This window comes from Dipodomys ordii, unplaced genomic scaffold, assembly GCF_000151885.1.
Source record: "Dipodomys ordii isolate 6190 unplaced genomic scaffold, Dord_2.0 Scaffold97, whole genome shotgun sequence".
NCBI lineage: Eukaryota > Metazoa > Chordata > Mammalia > Rodentia > Heteromyidae > Dipodomys > Dipodomys ordii.
In genome coordinates, this window is record NW_012267313.1 from 10,371,082 (window position 1) to 10,383,455 (window position 12,374).

At 45.2% G+C, this 12,374-nt stretch overlaps 1 protein-coding gene across 1 annotated transcript in view; it reads left to right on the forward strand.

The window, feature by feature from the left end:
* Ect2l (epithelial cell transforming 2 like) overlaps positions 1 to 12,374 on the forward strand; it is a 59,034-nt gene that overhangs the window by 38,106 nt on the left and 8,554 nt on the right. Inside the window, exons 10-14 of the mRNA XM_013026831.1 lie at positions 458 to 640; positions 3,810 to 3,913; positions 7,945 to 8,031; positions 9,020 to 9,234; positions 11,049 to 11,196. Of these exons, the coding sequence (XP_012882285.1) occupies positions 458 to 640; positions 3,810 to 3,913; positions 7,945 to 8,031; positions 9,020 to 9,234; positions 11,049 to 11,196 (737 nt within the window). The remainder of the gene's footprint in view (positions 1 to 457; positions 641 to 3,809; positions 3,914 to 7,944; positions 8,032 to 9,019; positions 9,235 to 11,048; positions 11,197 to 12,374) is intronic.

The following is a 12,374-nucleotide window of genomic DNA, read 5'->3' on the forward strand; positions in this document are numbered from 1 at the left end:
GTTGAATAGCATGAACATTTGAATTTCCTTTCTAATCTCTTCCATGACCCACTCATGATTCAGCAGTGTGTTGTTCAGCCTCCATGTGATACCGGACTTTCTTTGGTGGCTTTTGGTGTTGAGTTCTAATTTTATTCCCTTGTGGTCAGAGAGGATGCAAGGTATAACTTCAATATTTCTGCTTTGCTTTGTGGCCCACAGTTTCACTTTTTGCTGGTTAATTGGAGATAAGAGTCTCATGGACCTTTCTGCCCAGGCTGGCTTTGATCTGTGATCCTTAGATCTCAGCCTTCTGGAGTCACAAGACTCACAAGCATAAGCCACCAGGGCCTGCTTGTCTTATTCTTCAAAGGAGAAAATAAAATCCACCTGGCCTAAAGACCATTGAGTCTGTCATACTTTAAACAAGAAATCGAATTTTCCCAGCTAAGCTCAAGTCTTAAGTAATCACTGTCAGTTTTCAGTGACTGGCTGGGACTGGAGTGGCTCCAACTTCCTCCTACCATCTACTTCAATGAATCCAAGCTTCAGACATGGTCCAACCTCTCAGACTCCCTGGAAGACACCTTGAAATCAGTGAGAAAAGAGTTAAATCCTCTCTTCAAGGACCTGCAGAAGAATATCAGCGGCAGGATGGTAGGTAAGGACTCTGGGCACTTCTGCAGGTTGGCGTATGCAAGATTAGGAGTATGCAAATAAAATGTAATTTACAGAACTTTAGGAAATTTTGTCTCCTTAGTTTTTCTATTTTCTTTAAAATGCAACAAATACCAAGAACAAATTTGTGTTCAAAATCCTGAAGCTAGTTGCGTACAAATAATGCATGCCTGTAATCCTAGCTTCTCAGGAGGCTGAGATCTGAAGATCACGATTCAAAAGGTGGGCGCTAGTAGTTCACACCTGTAATCCTAGCTGATACTCAGGAAGCTGAGATCTGAAGATCGAGGTTCAATGCCAGCCTGGGCAGAAAAGTCCATGACACTTAACCACCAGAAAACCAGAAGTGGTACTATGGCTCAAGTGGTAGAGTACTTGCTTTGAGCTGAAGAGCTCAGGGACAGTGCCCAGGCCCAGAGTTCAGGCCCCATGACCAAAAAAAAAAAAAAGTTATCAATAAAATGATATAAAGAATACTAAATGAAAATAAAGTATAAAAATAAAGAATAATATAACAAATAATAATATAAAGAATATTCAGGTTGATTTTGCACTCTTCTTTAGGTACCTGGAGTTTCTTGGTAACTGCTGCTGCTGCTGCAACTTCTTTCCTCCTTCTCCTCCTTCTCCTCCTCCTCCTCTTCCTCCTCTTCCTCTTCTTCTTTCTTCTTCTTCTTCTTTTTTCTTCTTCTTTCTTCTTCTTCTGCCAGTCCTTGAGCCTGAGCCTATCACTGAGCTTCTTTTGTTCTAGGCTAGTGCTCTACCACTTGAGCCACAGCTCCACTTCTGGCCTTTTCTGAGTAGCTTATTGGAGGTAAGACTTTCATGGACTTTCTTGTCCAGTCTAACTTCCAACCATGACCCTTGAATCTCAGCCTCCTGAGTAGCTAGGATTGCAGGCATGGGCCACTGGTGGTTTACAATGGCATATGGCTTATGTCCAGGCTGGCCTGAACTGCAGTCCTCCTGTTTATGCTTCCCTGAATCATGGGATGCCAGCTACATGACACCACACCAGCTACTGGTTGAAATGGAGGCTTGTGAACTTCTTTGGTTAAGAGTGGCCTCAAACCATGATCTTCCATGTATTTTTCTTTCTTTTCTTTTCCTCCTTTTTCTGTTCCTTCTTTTCTCTTATTTGTATTTTTTAAAATTTTAAGTAATTGTACAAAGAGGTTCCAATTCAACAAGCGGTTCTGAGTACAGTGCATCTTGATCAATGTTACCCCTTTATCATTCTCCTCCTCTTTCCTAATCTTTACCTTTTCTTTTCTTTCTTTTTTTGATGATGTTTGAACTCATGACCTTGCATTTACTAGCCCTTTCTTTTTTTCCTTTCTTCCTACTTCTTTCTTTCTCTGGAGGAAATGAAGAGAGTAGTAGCATTTGAACTCAGAGCTTTGTACTTGCTAGGCACATGTTCTACTACTTGAGCCACAACACCAAAATTTTTTTTGCTTTGATTATTTTTCAGACAGGGTCTTGAACTTTTGCCTGGGGCTAGTCTAGAATTGTGGTACCTGGTACCACAGGCACGTAGTAACCATGCTTGGAAACTATCCCTGAGCTTTTTCATTCAAGGCTAGTGCTCCACCACTTGGAGCATCAGCACCACTTCTGGTTTTCTGGGGGTTCATTGGAGATAAGTCTCATCAGCTTTCCTGCCCAGACTGGCTTTGAACTGTGATTCTCACATCTCAGCCTCCTGAGTAGCTGGGATTATAGGTGTGAATCACTGGCACACAGCTCTAGCTTGTTTATTGAGAAGGAATTTTGCTAACTTTTTGCCCAGGCCGGCCTTGAACCAAAATCTTTCCAGTTTCTGCTTCCAAAGAAGTTGGGTTATAGGTGTCAGCCACTAGGCTAGCTTCTTTTTATTTCTTTGTTCTACCTATTCTACCATATTTTGTAGATGTCCAACCAATATTTTAAAATAATTATTAAGCCATAAACCAGGGAATTTCTCTCAGGGTTATTTCACAGCTATTTAGGGCTAGAGAAATGTAGATGTTTGATGATATATATAGTCACTGAAGAATCAGTGGGAAAAAAAACCAACATCTTGTTTTCAAATTACAGTATGCTCTTTGAAATGTTAAGAAAATCAAGGGGAGAGCTGGGAAGGTGGCTCAGTGGTAGGGTGCTTCCCTTGCATGCCTGAGGCCCTGGGTTCGATTCCTCAGCACCACATAAGTAGAAAAAAAAGCCGGAAGTGGTGCTATGGCTCAAGTGGTAGCGTGCTAGCCTTGAGCTGAAGAGCTGAGGGACAGCGCCCAGGTCCAGAGTTCAGGCCCCACGACCAGACCCCCCCCAAAAAAAAAGAAAATCAAGGGGTCTGGGAATGTGGCTTAGTGGTAGAATGCTTGCCCAGCACACATGAAGCCTTGGGTTCTATTCCTCAGTACCTCATAAACAGAAAAAGCTGGAAGTAGCACTGTGGCTCAAGTGGTAGAGTGCTAGCCTTGAGCAAAAGAAGCTCAAGGACAGTGCCCAGGTCCTGAGTTCAAGCCCCTATACTGGCCAAAAAAAAAATCAAAAGATGTCTATTTGTATACTATTCCTGCGGACATAAAATACTTCTACTTTGAGCACTAAGATTAAGACAGTATGTAGGAGTTTTGGAGGGGTTGTGAATGTAACATTTGAACTTAGGAGGTTTCATTTCATGTGCTCACTTTGTTCCATTTATAGGTTTTCTTTTTGTCAGTCATGGGGCTTGAACTCAGCTTGGGCGCTGTCCTTGCACTCTTCAGCTCAAGGCGAGCGCTCTACCACTTGAGCCACAGTACCACTTCCAGTTTTCTAGTGGTTTATAGGAGATAAGAGTCTAATGGACTTTCCTGCTCAGGCTGGCTTTGAACCATGAGTAGCTAGGATTACAGATGTGAGCCACCGGCGCCCAGCTCCATTTATAGATTTTATTCAGTGTATTTTTCCTGGTGGGTACTATTGAATGCTACACATTTTTTTTTACACATTTAACTCGTTGTTGCCATTTTATATTTTACCATACAGAACTCTTTATTGTCTAATACGTTTACTCATATTTATTGAGATAAATATGAGTAGCTGTGATGATCAAGTTGCTTTCATTTTTTAAATCATATTTCTTCCATAAATTAATTATGGGTCATGTGACCTTATATTTACAGGGAAATTTCTGTTTGACACTATGAATTTGGCCCATATTTTGAATATCCAAGAAACTGCACAAGCTCTGGCAGATGGATTGGTGGAGCTGTCAAAGGAGGATTCTGTAAGTGTTTCATTACTAGAGAAGCTCTAGCATGTTCTAGTCAGTTCTTAGTCAGCTCTAGTCAGTTCTTAGTCAGCTCTAGTCAGTTCTTAGTTTGTATTTTATCTTACTGTAGTATTTTACTTCTTTAGAGGCATAAGCACGTAGCGAAATTACACCACTTCATAAGAGAGACTCTGTGCTCAAGATTGTATTAAGTACATAAAACAGACAAGCATGGGCTGGGAAGATGGCTCAGTGGTAGAGCACTTGCCTTGCATGCCAGAGGCCCTGGGTTCGATTCCTCAGCACCACATAAACAAAAAGAAAAAAGCCAGAAGTGGCGCTGTGGCTCAAGTGGTAGAGCGCTAGCCTTGAGCTGAAGAGCTGAGGGACAGTGCCCAGGCCCAGAGTTCAGGCCCCATGACCGGACCCAAAAAAAATAAAAGTTATAAAACAGACAAGCAGAAAAATCTGTGTGTTAAAGTTTCTAACATTGTAGGGTTTTTTGCCTTGTGTTTAATTTCAGTCAGCATTGACTGCTCCACAAACACGTCCCTAGCCTGATAATTTACACAAGCATTATCAAGGAGAATAATTATTAGTATAAGAAAGGAAAAAGTAAAAAAATGTGTGAACCACTTCCAAAATGATGAAGGAAAAGTTAACTAGACAAGAGAGAAAGAACAAAGAACAGAAAAAAGTCAGCCATTTGTTGGGGTCAGGTGGGCTGAGGCATAAAGAGACAGTTATTCACCACCAATTGTGGGTGTTCTCCAGGAAAAGTCAGTCACATTTCAGGAAACCAGGAGCCTTTGGTCCCAGACCTCTCCTACCCCTAGGGCGACAGTCAGGCTACAGACAATAAAGCCTGCGGCTCCATCTTTGGGGGAACTTGGGGAGAGTCAGAAACGAGACAGGAACTGGAACATGGATGATGTTGCTCTCTCAATGCTAACCAAGCCTTAAGTTTTTCAAAGAAAGATTCTCAAGTTCTTGTCTTCCACTATGGTGAAGCCTCCTTGGTGAGAGAATTTAACATTCTCCGCCCACATTGCCTCTCCCTGCTCCGTTTCCCAAATCCAGTTGCAGTCAGCTGTGGTTTGTCTCTGGACTTAGTGTCCAATGCCTAGGAAACCCGATCAGCAAGAAAAACCCTGCTGAGCTTCACTGGTAAAATGAGCAGGGATGGTCAGAGATGACGCTGAGGCCTGGAGAGATCCTGCACTCTCTCCCAAATCCCAAAGAATGGCTACCCTTGCTTCGTAGAGGAAGGACATTGAGTGATATAATCGAACCCAGGGCCTCATGCACGCTAGGCAAGCACTCTACCACTGAGTTGCATTCCCAGCCCTGATGTAAGTTCGATGTGCTTAAACCTGTATTCTGAGGGAGGAGCAAAGCAGGGAAGCTCACGGTGGGCTTGCTGGCTGTTCTGCTGCTGACTCTTTGATTCCAGGCCTGCTTTCTGCTACCCGGTCCTTTGGGTCTACTTTCCTCCTGTATGTCGGGGGTCATGTTCTTGAGACTCTTCCACAAGACTACAAAAAGGAAAAAGAAACAGAAGCAAGCTAAAGTATGGTGACCAGACTAAGGGATTAACTAGGAAGTCCCCTTGCTGACTCTAGCGTGCTTCCGTGTAAATGAATTAGGCAGTTTAATTAGAACTAAGCTGAAAACTGTTCTCTTTATACTGTGCTTTTTGAAGACCTGCATTCCAAATGTCTTTTTAAAAGAGGATTACTTTTTTGGGGGGGTGGGGTATAACTTTTCAGGACAAACCTTTGGAATTTTTATCACATTTTCTGCTGAAGAAATGTGGTAAGAAGAGCAGCAACTCTGAAGGAAATGTTACTCTAATGGAATGTGACCCTGAAGAGACCTTCGGCTCACTGGTGAAGGTAAAGGCGCGTCTGCCTTTAGACGCGGCTTCCCTGGGACTACCTTGTGTGGCAAAGTCGTTGCGTGACTCTATTCCTGGGAACCTTGACACTGGTCATGTCTCCTCTGTCATCATTTCTACCGACTGTTCTTTGAAAAGGTGTTTTATGGTAGGCATCATAATGTGAGATTTTAGCGGCTTCAAAGCACAAGCCTACTGTATCCACTTGGGTAACTGTTCTGTCATGGGGGGTTGGAATTGGATTTGGGTTTTTGCTTTGCCAATTATTCACCTGAGTCCTGGGAAACTTGAGGGGGGAATAAAACCCAACTTTATTCACTTGCAGTTCAGGAGATTCGTCCCTCCCATCCCGCTCTTTTTTTTTTGGTTGGTCGTGGGGGTTGAACTCAGGGCCTGAGCACTGTCCCTGAGCTCTTTTGCTCAAGGCAAGCGCTCTACCACTTTGAGCCACAGCTCTACTTCCAGTTTTTGAGTGGTTAATTAGAGATAAGAGTCACACGGGGACTTTTCTGCTTGGGCTAGCTTTGAACCTCGATCTTCAGATTCAGCCTTCTGAGTATCTAGGATTACAGGTGTGAGCCACCGGCTCCCAGCGACCCTCACCTTTTTTGCCCATAACGCTAAGGATGGTCCATTCTTTCTTGGTTGAGATTCAAATTTATAAACAAGAGTACGTAGGCTTGAAGCTAGTTCTTCAGACAAGAAGGCAAATGAAGAGTCAGCTGTCGGCTAGAGTCAGAATGCCTACATTCAAAAAGCAGAGTGTACAGTCATTTCCTCTGGTTGCTGTCTAGACGAACACCTCACGCTAGAATCAGTTCATGCTCAGAGAAAAGATACCCACCTCTCACGTCTGAAGGCTTAGCACAGCCCTCATTGCTACCCCTGTTCCCCAACTCAGAATTAGGATAGACTGGTGAGTCCCCCAGTAGCAAATCATTGCTCTGTCAAGCCTGATTTTCTGGGAGTTCTTGTTAGTGCTTCACTGGAGGACAGCATGGAGCAGGCCAAGGGTGGACCGGGAGGGCCGCTGGGCCACCCCCTCTGTCAAGCTAACCTGCATTGTTCCATCTTTCGCCAACCCCCCCTCCCGCCCTCTGCTCAACCCCCCTCCCCGCCCTCTGCTCAACCCCCCCTCCCCACCCTCTGCTTTGCTCACTCTCTCATTGTTTTGAAACAGTATATTGATGTTTAGCCCAGGAGGACATTAGATTCACATCCTTCCTTTCTTGACTTTCTGAGTGTTGGGATTACAAGTGTGCACTAGCACACGCAGCCTTTTCTACACTCCTCATCCCCACAATCACCACTTACCTGTTTATCTATCTCCATCACCATGGACCTTAGTCATCACCATTATCAGTCCCTATTTTCTTGCTGTCAGCAGTAATCACTCCTGGTTTGCTTGTGTGTATGTGTGTGGGGGGCAATGTGTTGTGTTTACACCAATTCTCTGAAACCATGGTGATGGGTCACAGCCATGGTTCCAGTCATTCCTGAGCGTTACGAGATGCTTGCACAGTTATTTCTCGCCCCTGGTCCAGGCAACATAATATCTTCTGGGAAAACAGCCAAGTGTGGAATGATTGTTGCTTCATCCTAGGGAAAATCTGCTATGTGACAAAAGCCCAGGCCTGTGAGCGGCTCAGGCAAAGGCCCACCCTCCCATACCACCATTTTCTTATAGATCTGCAGAATGTGTTGCCCTGTTATTGCCTCTGAGTTCATCTCTTAAAAACAGAATCAGGGGTACCATCATGATTTTAAAATGGGCTCTGAAAATCTTCACCATTGCAGCTATGCATAATATAAAGGAGACAAGTTACTGTCTTTAGCATCAAATAAAGTTATAATGGCGAATCAACTTCCTATTCCCAAAGAACCATTTCCATTTAAAAACCGAGCTGCTGTGAAGTCAAGGTGGCCAAAGCCCCAGTGAGCAGGTGTGTGTTTGGGAGGTGGGGGAGGTGTGTGGGGGATGGGGAGAACGCCAAGACCTGAATGTGGATGATGTGGATGCCTAAGCACGGAAGGGGCTTGTATGGGGTTTCAGAGACACCGGGCATCCTGCCCACTCCCCCACACCTCCCATCCACTCACCCCCGGCCCAAGTTCACCTCCGAGTAGTTGAGTTCTATTTGACTTTCAGGAAAAAACCATCACAGAAGACAGTTCTGAGGATCCCAAATCAAGTCTCAGCAAAAGCAATCTAAATGTCAAAGTGCTGGCTAAACTGGTGAGCCATTCATTACATAATGTGAAATCTGTTTGTTTTACTAATGATCCTGAAGCTTTGCTTTCATCCTGGTTAGTCCTTTGTTTTCGCTGAGAATTTTTCATAACTGACTCATTGCAGCGAAGATTACATAGATTAAGTTTTGTGTTTTTATAGTTGCTTTCACTTTAAACAAGTTTATTTAAGCCTCTGCTTCATGGTGCTGGGATTCTAGGCATGTGCCAGTACATCCTGGCTAGGACTTTAGTTTGTGGAGTGATTTTTTTTCTTCCTGATTTATAGACCGATTGCCCTACATGAGAGCTATGCAGAAGAAAGAAATGATGTAGAAGAAAGAAAAATAAGGTTGTCTTTACTTTTACAATGAGAACACAGACACAGACACACACAGACACACAGACACACACAGACACACACACAAACCCACATTGCTCAGTAGACATTTCCCAGTGAGGATCTCAGTGTGTTTTGGTCAAACGGCGAGAGCACAGCGGTTTCTGGCATATGAAGCAGAGAGCTCCAGCTTTTCTGGAGGAGCTCATTCCCCTCCCCCTCCCACGAGCTCCCCCTTTCACCATCCCATCTGCATTTGCCGGTGATCATACCTTCACCAGTGGTCATTTAGGAGACAGAAAAGATCTTGTGCAAATCCACCAATGACTTTCCATACCTGTTTATTTTATCTGTTTCCGACGGTGAAAAGAATGCAAAAATATGGAGAAAACTGCTGTGGTCACTGGGGGAGTGTGTCCTGGCTGTGTCAGTAGGGGCTCAGGGGACATCTTCCTGTAGCTTCGGCCTGCAGCCGGGACCCCATCTACCCAGGATGAGACTTGCGCTCCACGAGGTGTCCCTGAGTTCCATTCCCCCTCATCGCCTCCACCAGGACCATCCTTGTCAGTCATGACCTGGGTGGATTTTTGTTGGCCCTGCGGAGGGCTAGGTCTTGGTGCTTTCCTGTGAGCTGGTTCTCCATGCTTCTCTGCAGGAGAGGAAGCTTCAGAGGGCTTCGGTGGACATGCGAGCTAGAGTTGTCCTGGAACTCTTGCAGAGTGAGAGGCGGTACGTGCAAACGCTGGAAATCGTGAGAGATGTTTATGTGAGGCCACTGAGAGCATCGCTGGGCTCCAACAGAGCCATCCTGAGTGCTGCAAATGTCCAGATTATTTTCGCTGATATCCTGCAGATTTTAAGTCTCCACAGGTAAAACCTGAGTCTGAATCTGTATTTATTTATTTAGCCAGTCCTGGGGCTTGAATTCAGGGCCTGGGCACTGTCCCTGAGCCTCTCTGTGCTCAAGGCTAGCAGTCTACCACAGTGCCACTTTTGGTGTTTTCTGTTTATGTGGCACTGAGGAATTGAACCCAGGGCTTCACACATGCTAGACAAGCACTCTACCACTAAGCCATATTCCCAGATACACACACACACACACACACACACACACACACACACACGTATGTATGTATATTCTACAGGTAGTGGGAAGAACCTACACTTCACCTCCAAAGCGGAGGGAGTCTCAGACAATGGCTTATTCTTTTGGGGACCCATGTCGCAGAGCGACTCCTCAGCAAGCCACTTAGCTGCAGTGATTCCCGGGGTCACCTCCTCTCCAGACTGCAGCCACGTGCCCGGAGTTGGAGTTCAGTGTCTGGGTCTTCTATAGTCTGTGGGCCATTCATGCAAAGGAAAAAGGAGAGCTGTCTGAAGTTTTTAATTTTAAGTAGTTTTAAGAAGGAATTTTAATTCCACCGTTTTTGTTGTTGTTGTTGTTGTTGTGTTTTGGTCCGATTGTGGGGCCTGAACTCTGAGCCTGGGTGCTGTCCCTCAGCTCTTCAGCTCAAGGCTAGCGCTCTACCACTTGAGCCACAGTGCCACTTCCGGCTTTTTTTCTTTTTGCTTATGTGGTGCTAAGGAATCAAACCCAGGACCTCATGCATTCAAGGCAAGCGCTCTACCACTGAGCCACTTTCCCAGCCCCCCACCGTTTTTTTTTAACTGTCTTTAAGTAGTTGTACAAAGGGCTCTCAATTTAGCATGTCAGTTTCTAAGCAGTGCATCTGGATCTACATCATTCCTTCCATCATTCCTTCTCCCTGCCCCATCATCAAGTGACCTGATTCTGTAGAGCTGGGCTTTGAAGTCAGGGGCTCGCAAGTGGTTGGAAGGCACTCTGCTACTTAAGTCATACTCTCAACCCTTATTGTTTTAGTTATTTTTCAAACAGTGTGTGTGTGTGTGTGTGTGTGTGTCTCCAGAGTACCTCAGATTATGATCTTCCCACTGCTGCACCCCATGAAAGTGGGATTATAGGCATACACCAATGTACCTGGTCTCAGAATGGTTTTTTAACCAGCGATGCTTTAGCGAGTAATGGGAAGGGACAGAAGATCTAATGGAATCAACTAGCCTTTCTCTGTTTAGAGCCCACGGCTGGCTTCAGTTGAAGAACAGCATGTGGTTGTGTGTGCGACATGAGCTCAACATGGTTGTTTCTACCCATAGTAAAGGGAGGTAAACGGAGCATGTGTGTCTCTGATAAGGACTCGCTAGGCATTTTAGGGCCGGTTCCTCACGCAGGGAAGAGGTTGGCAAAGCCTATTGCCGGTTTTCAAGGCCTTTGATGGCTGGAAGGGTCCCTTGGTCCACGGGGACACCGGCCCAGTTCAGATGATGACATTGAGTGTGGAAGTTGTTGTAGCTGTCCTTCTCCTCTGAGAAGGATGAGATAGGTCTGTCCCATCTGCCTGTCTGTGGGAGGGCCCGGCGGGCTGGCTGTAGTCTGGGTCCTACATGAGGAGTGAGGGGAAGGTGGGCTTCTCCATCTCCTCCTCACGGCCCAGCAATCTTGTCCTATCAGATCTGCGCTGCTCTGTGTTAAGAAAACAAGAAGCTGATTAAAATCAAGTCCTCGCATAAAGGAGTAGGGGGAAAAAGACTGCATTCGTGACAGCAGCTTAGATTGCATACGTGTGTGGATCGTCACAGGTCAGACTGCTCTCCTTGTGTTGCAGGCAGTTTCTAGATAACCTGAGAGACAGACTCCAAGACTGGGGTCCAGCTCACTGTGTGGGGGACATCTTCACCAGGTTTGGGAGCCAGTGGACCCCATACACCAATTTCTTCAACAACTACTCTGTTGTCCTCAAGACCATTGAGAAGGTAGGTGGTGGAGTGAGCCCTGGCATTTTATTAGCTCTCCTGAGCTTGTGCTGAGTGCAAGTCCACCAGACAGCTATAGGTAACCGGCAGGGTGGCTTTTCTGCTCTTTGCTTCCAGGTCTCTTCTTGTGTCCGGGGAACTCTTGGGGGAAAGGGACCCTCACCCAGGGTTCAGCTCATGCATCACAAAGCAATGCCCAGAACACCTACTTGGTTGTTGATTTTAATCCTCAAACACACTGTTGACACGCTCCTCTCTATGGACAACTTGATTTTGCACAAGTTGCACGAATAAGGTGATTTCATAGAACTGAACTGACCTTGAGGACGAGGACTGGGGCAAAGAGACACATTAATCAGAAACAACTGGGTGGCAACATGTTTATATCTATGATTTAAAATGATGCTTATTTCAATAGCATAGTGTGCATACGTAAGCATTTGGCACATTCGCTATTAATATGATTACAGTGAGTGACTATTTGTGGAAATTAGTGTTCCTGACATCTTTTAGACATGCACTAACAGAAGTAGAAAGAGGAGACTCATGGGTAGCCTAGTGGTAATGAATGAGTACATTTATAACATATAGTAAGAACAGTGGAGCTGTCTCAGGCTCACCACAGAGAACATGAATAACAGCAGTATTACAGGTGAATATTGGCTGGGCACTGGAGCTCACACCTATCATCTTAGCTACTCAGGAGGCTGAGATCTGAGGATCATGGTTCAGAGCCAGCCTGAGCAGGAAAGTCTGTGAGATTCTTATCTCCAGTTAACCACCAGAAAACCTGAAGTGGCACCATGGCTCAAGTGGTAGAGCACTAACCTTGAGCTGAAGAGCTGAGGGACAGTGCCCAGGCCCAGAGTTCAAGCCCCAACTGACCAAAAACTAAAAGGTGAATATTGACAGTCAAGTGAAATGACTCTTACTGACATGGGCGCCTTATTGATAAAGTTTCCTCACCATGAGTTAGGCAAGATATAGGTCTTAGAGAGGAGAAAGCTGAGACTCAGAGAAGTTAAGCTTGACAATGTCAGATAGTTAATTTATTCTAGTTCTAATCCAGAATGACCTGATGGTATTGGTCTCTAAAGGTTAAATTCAGTGGCTAGAGGGCTGGGAAGGTGGCTCAGTAGTAGAGCGCTTGCCTTGCATGCTCGAGGCCCTGGGTTCGA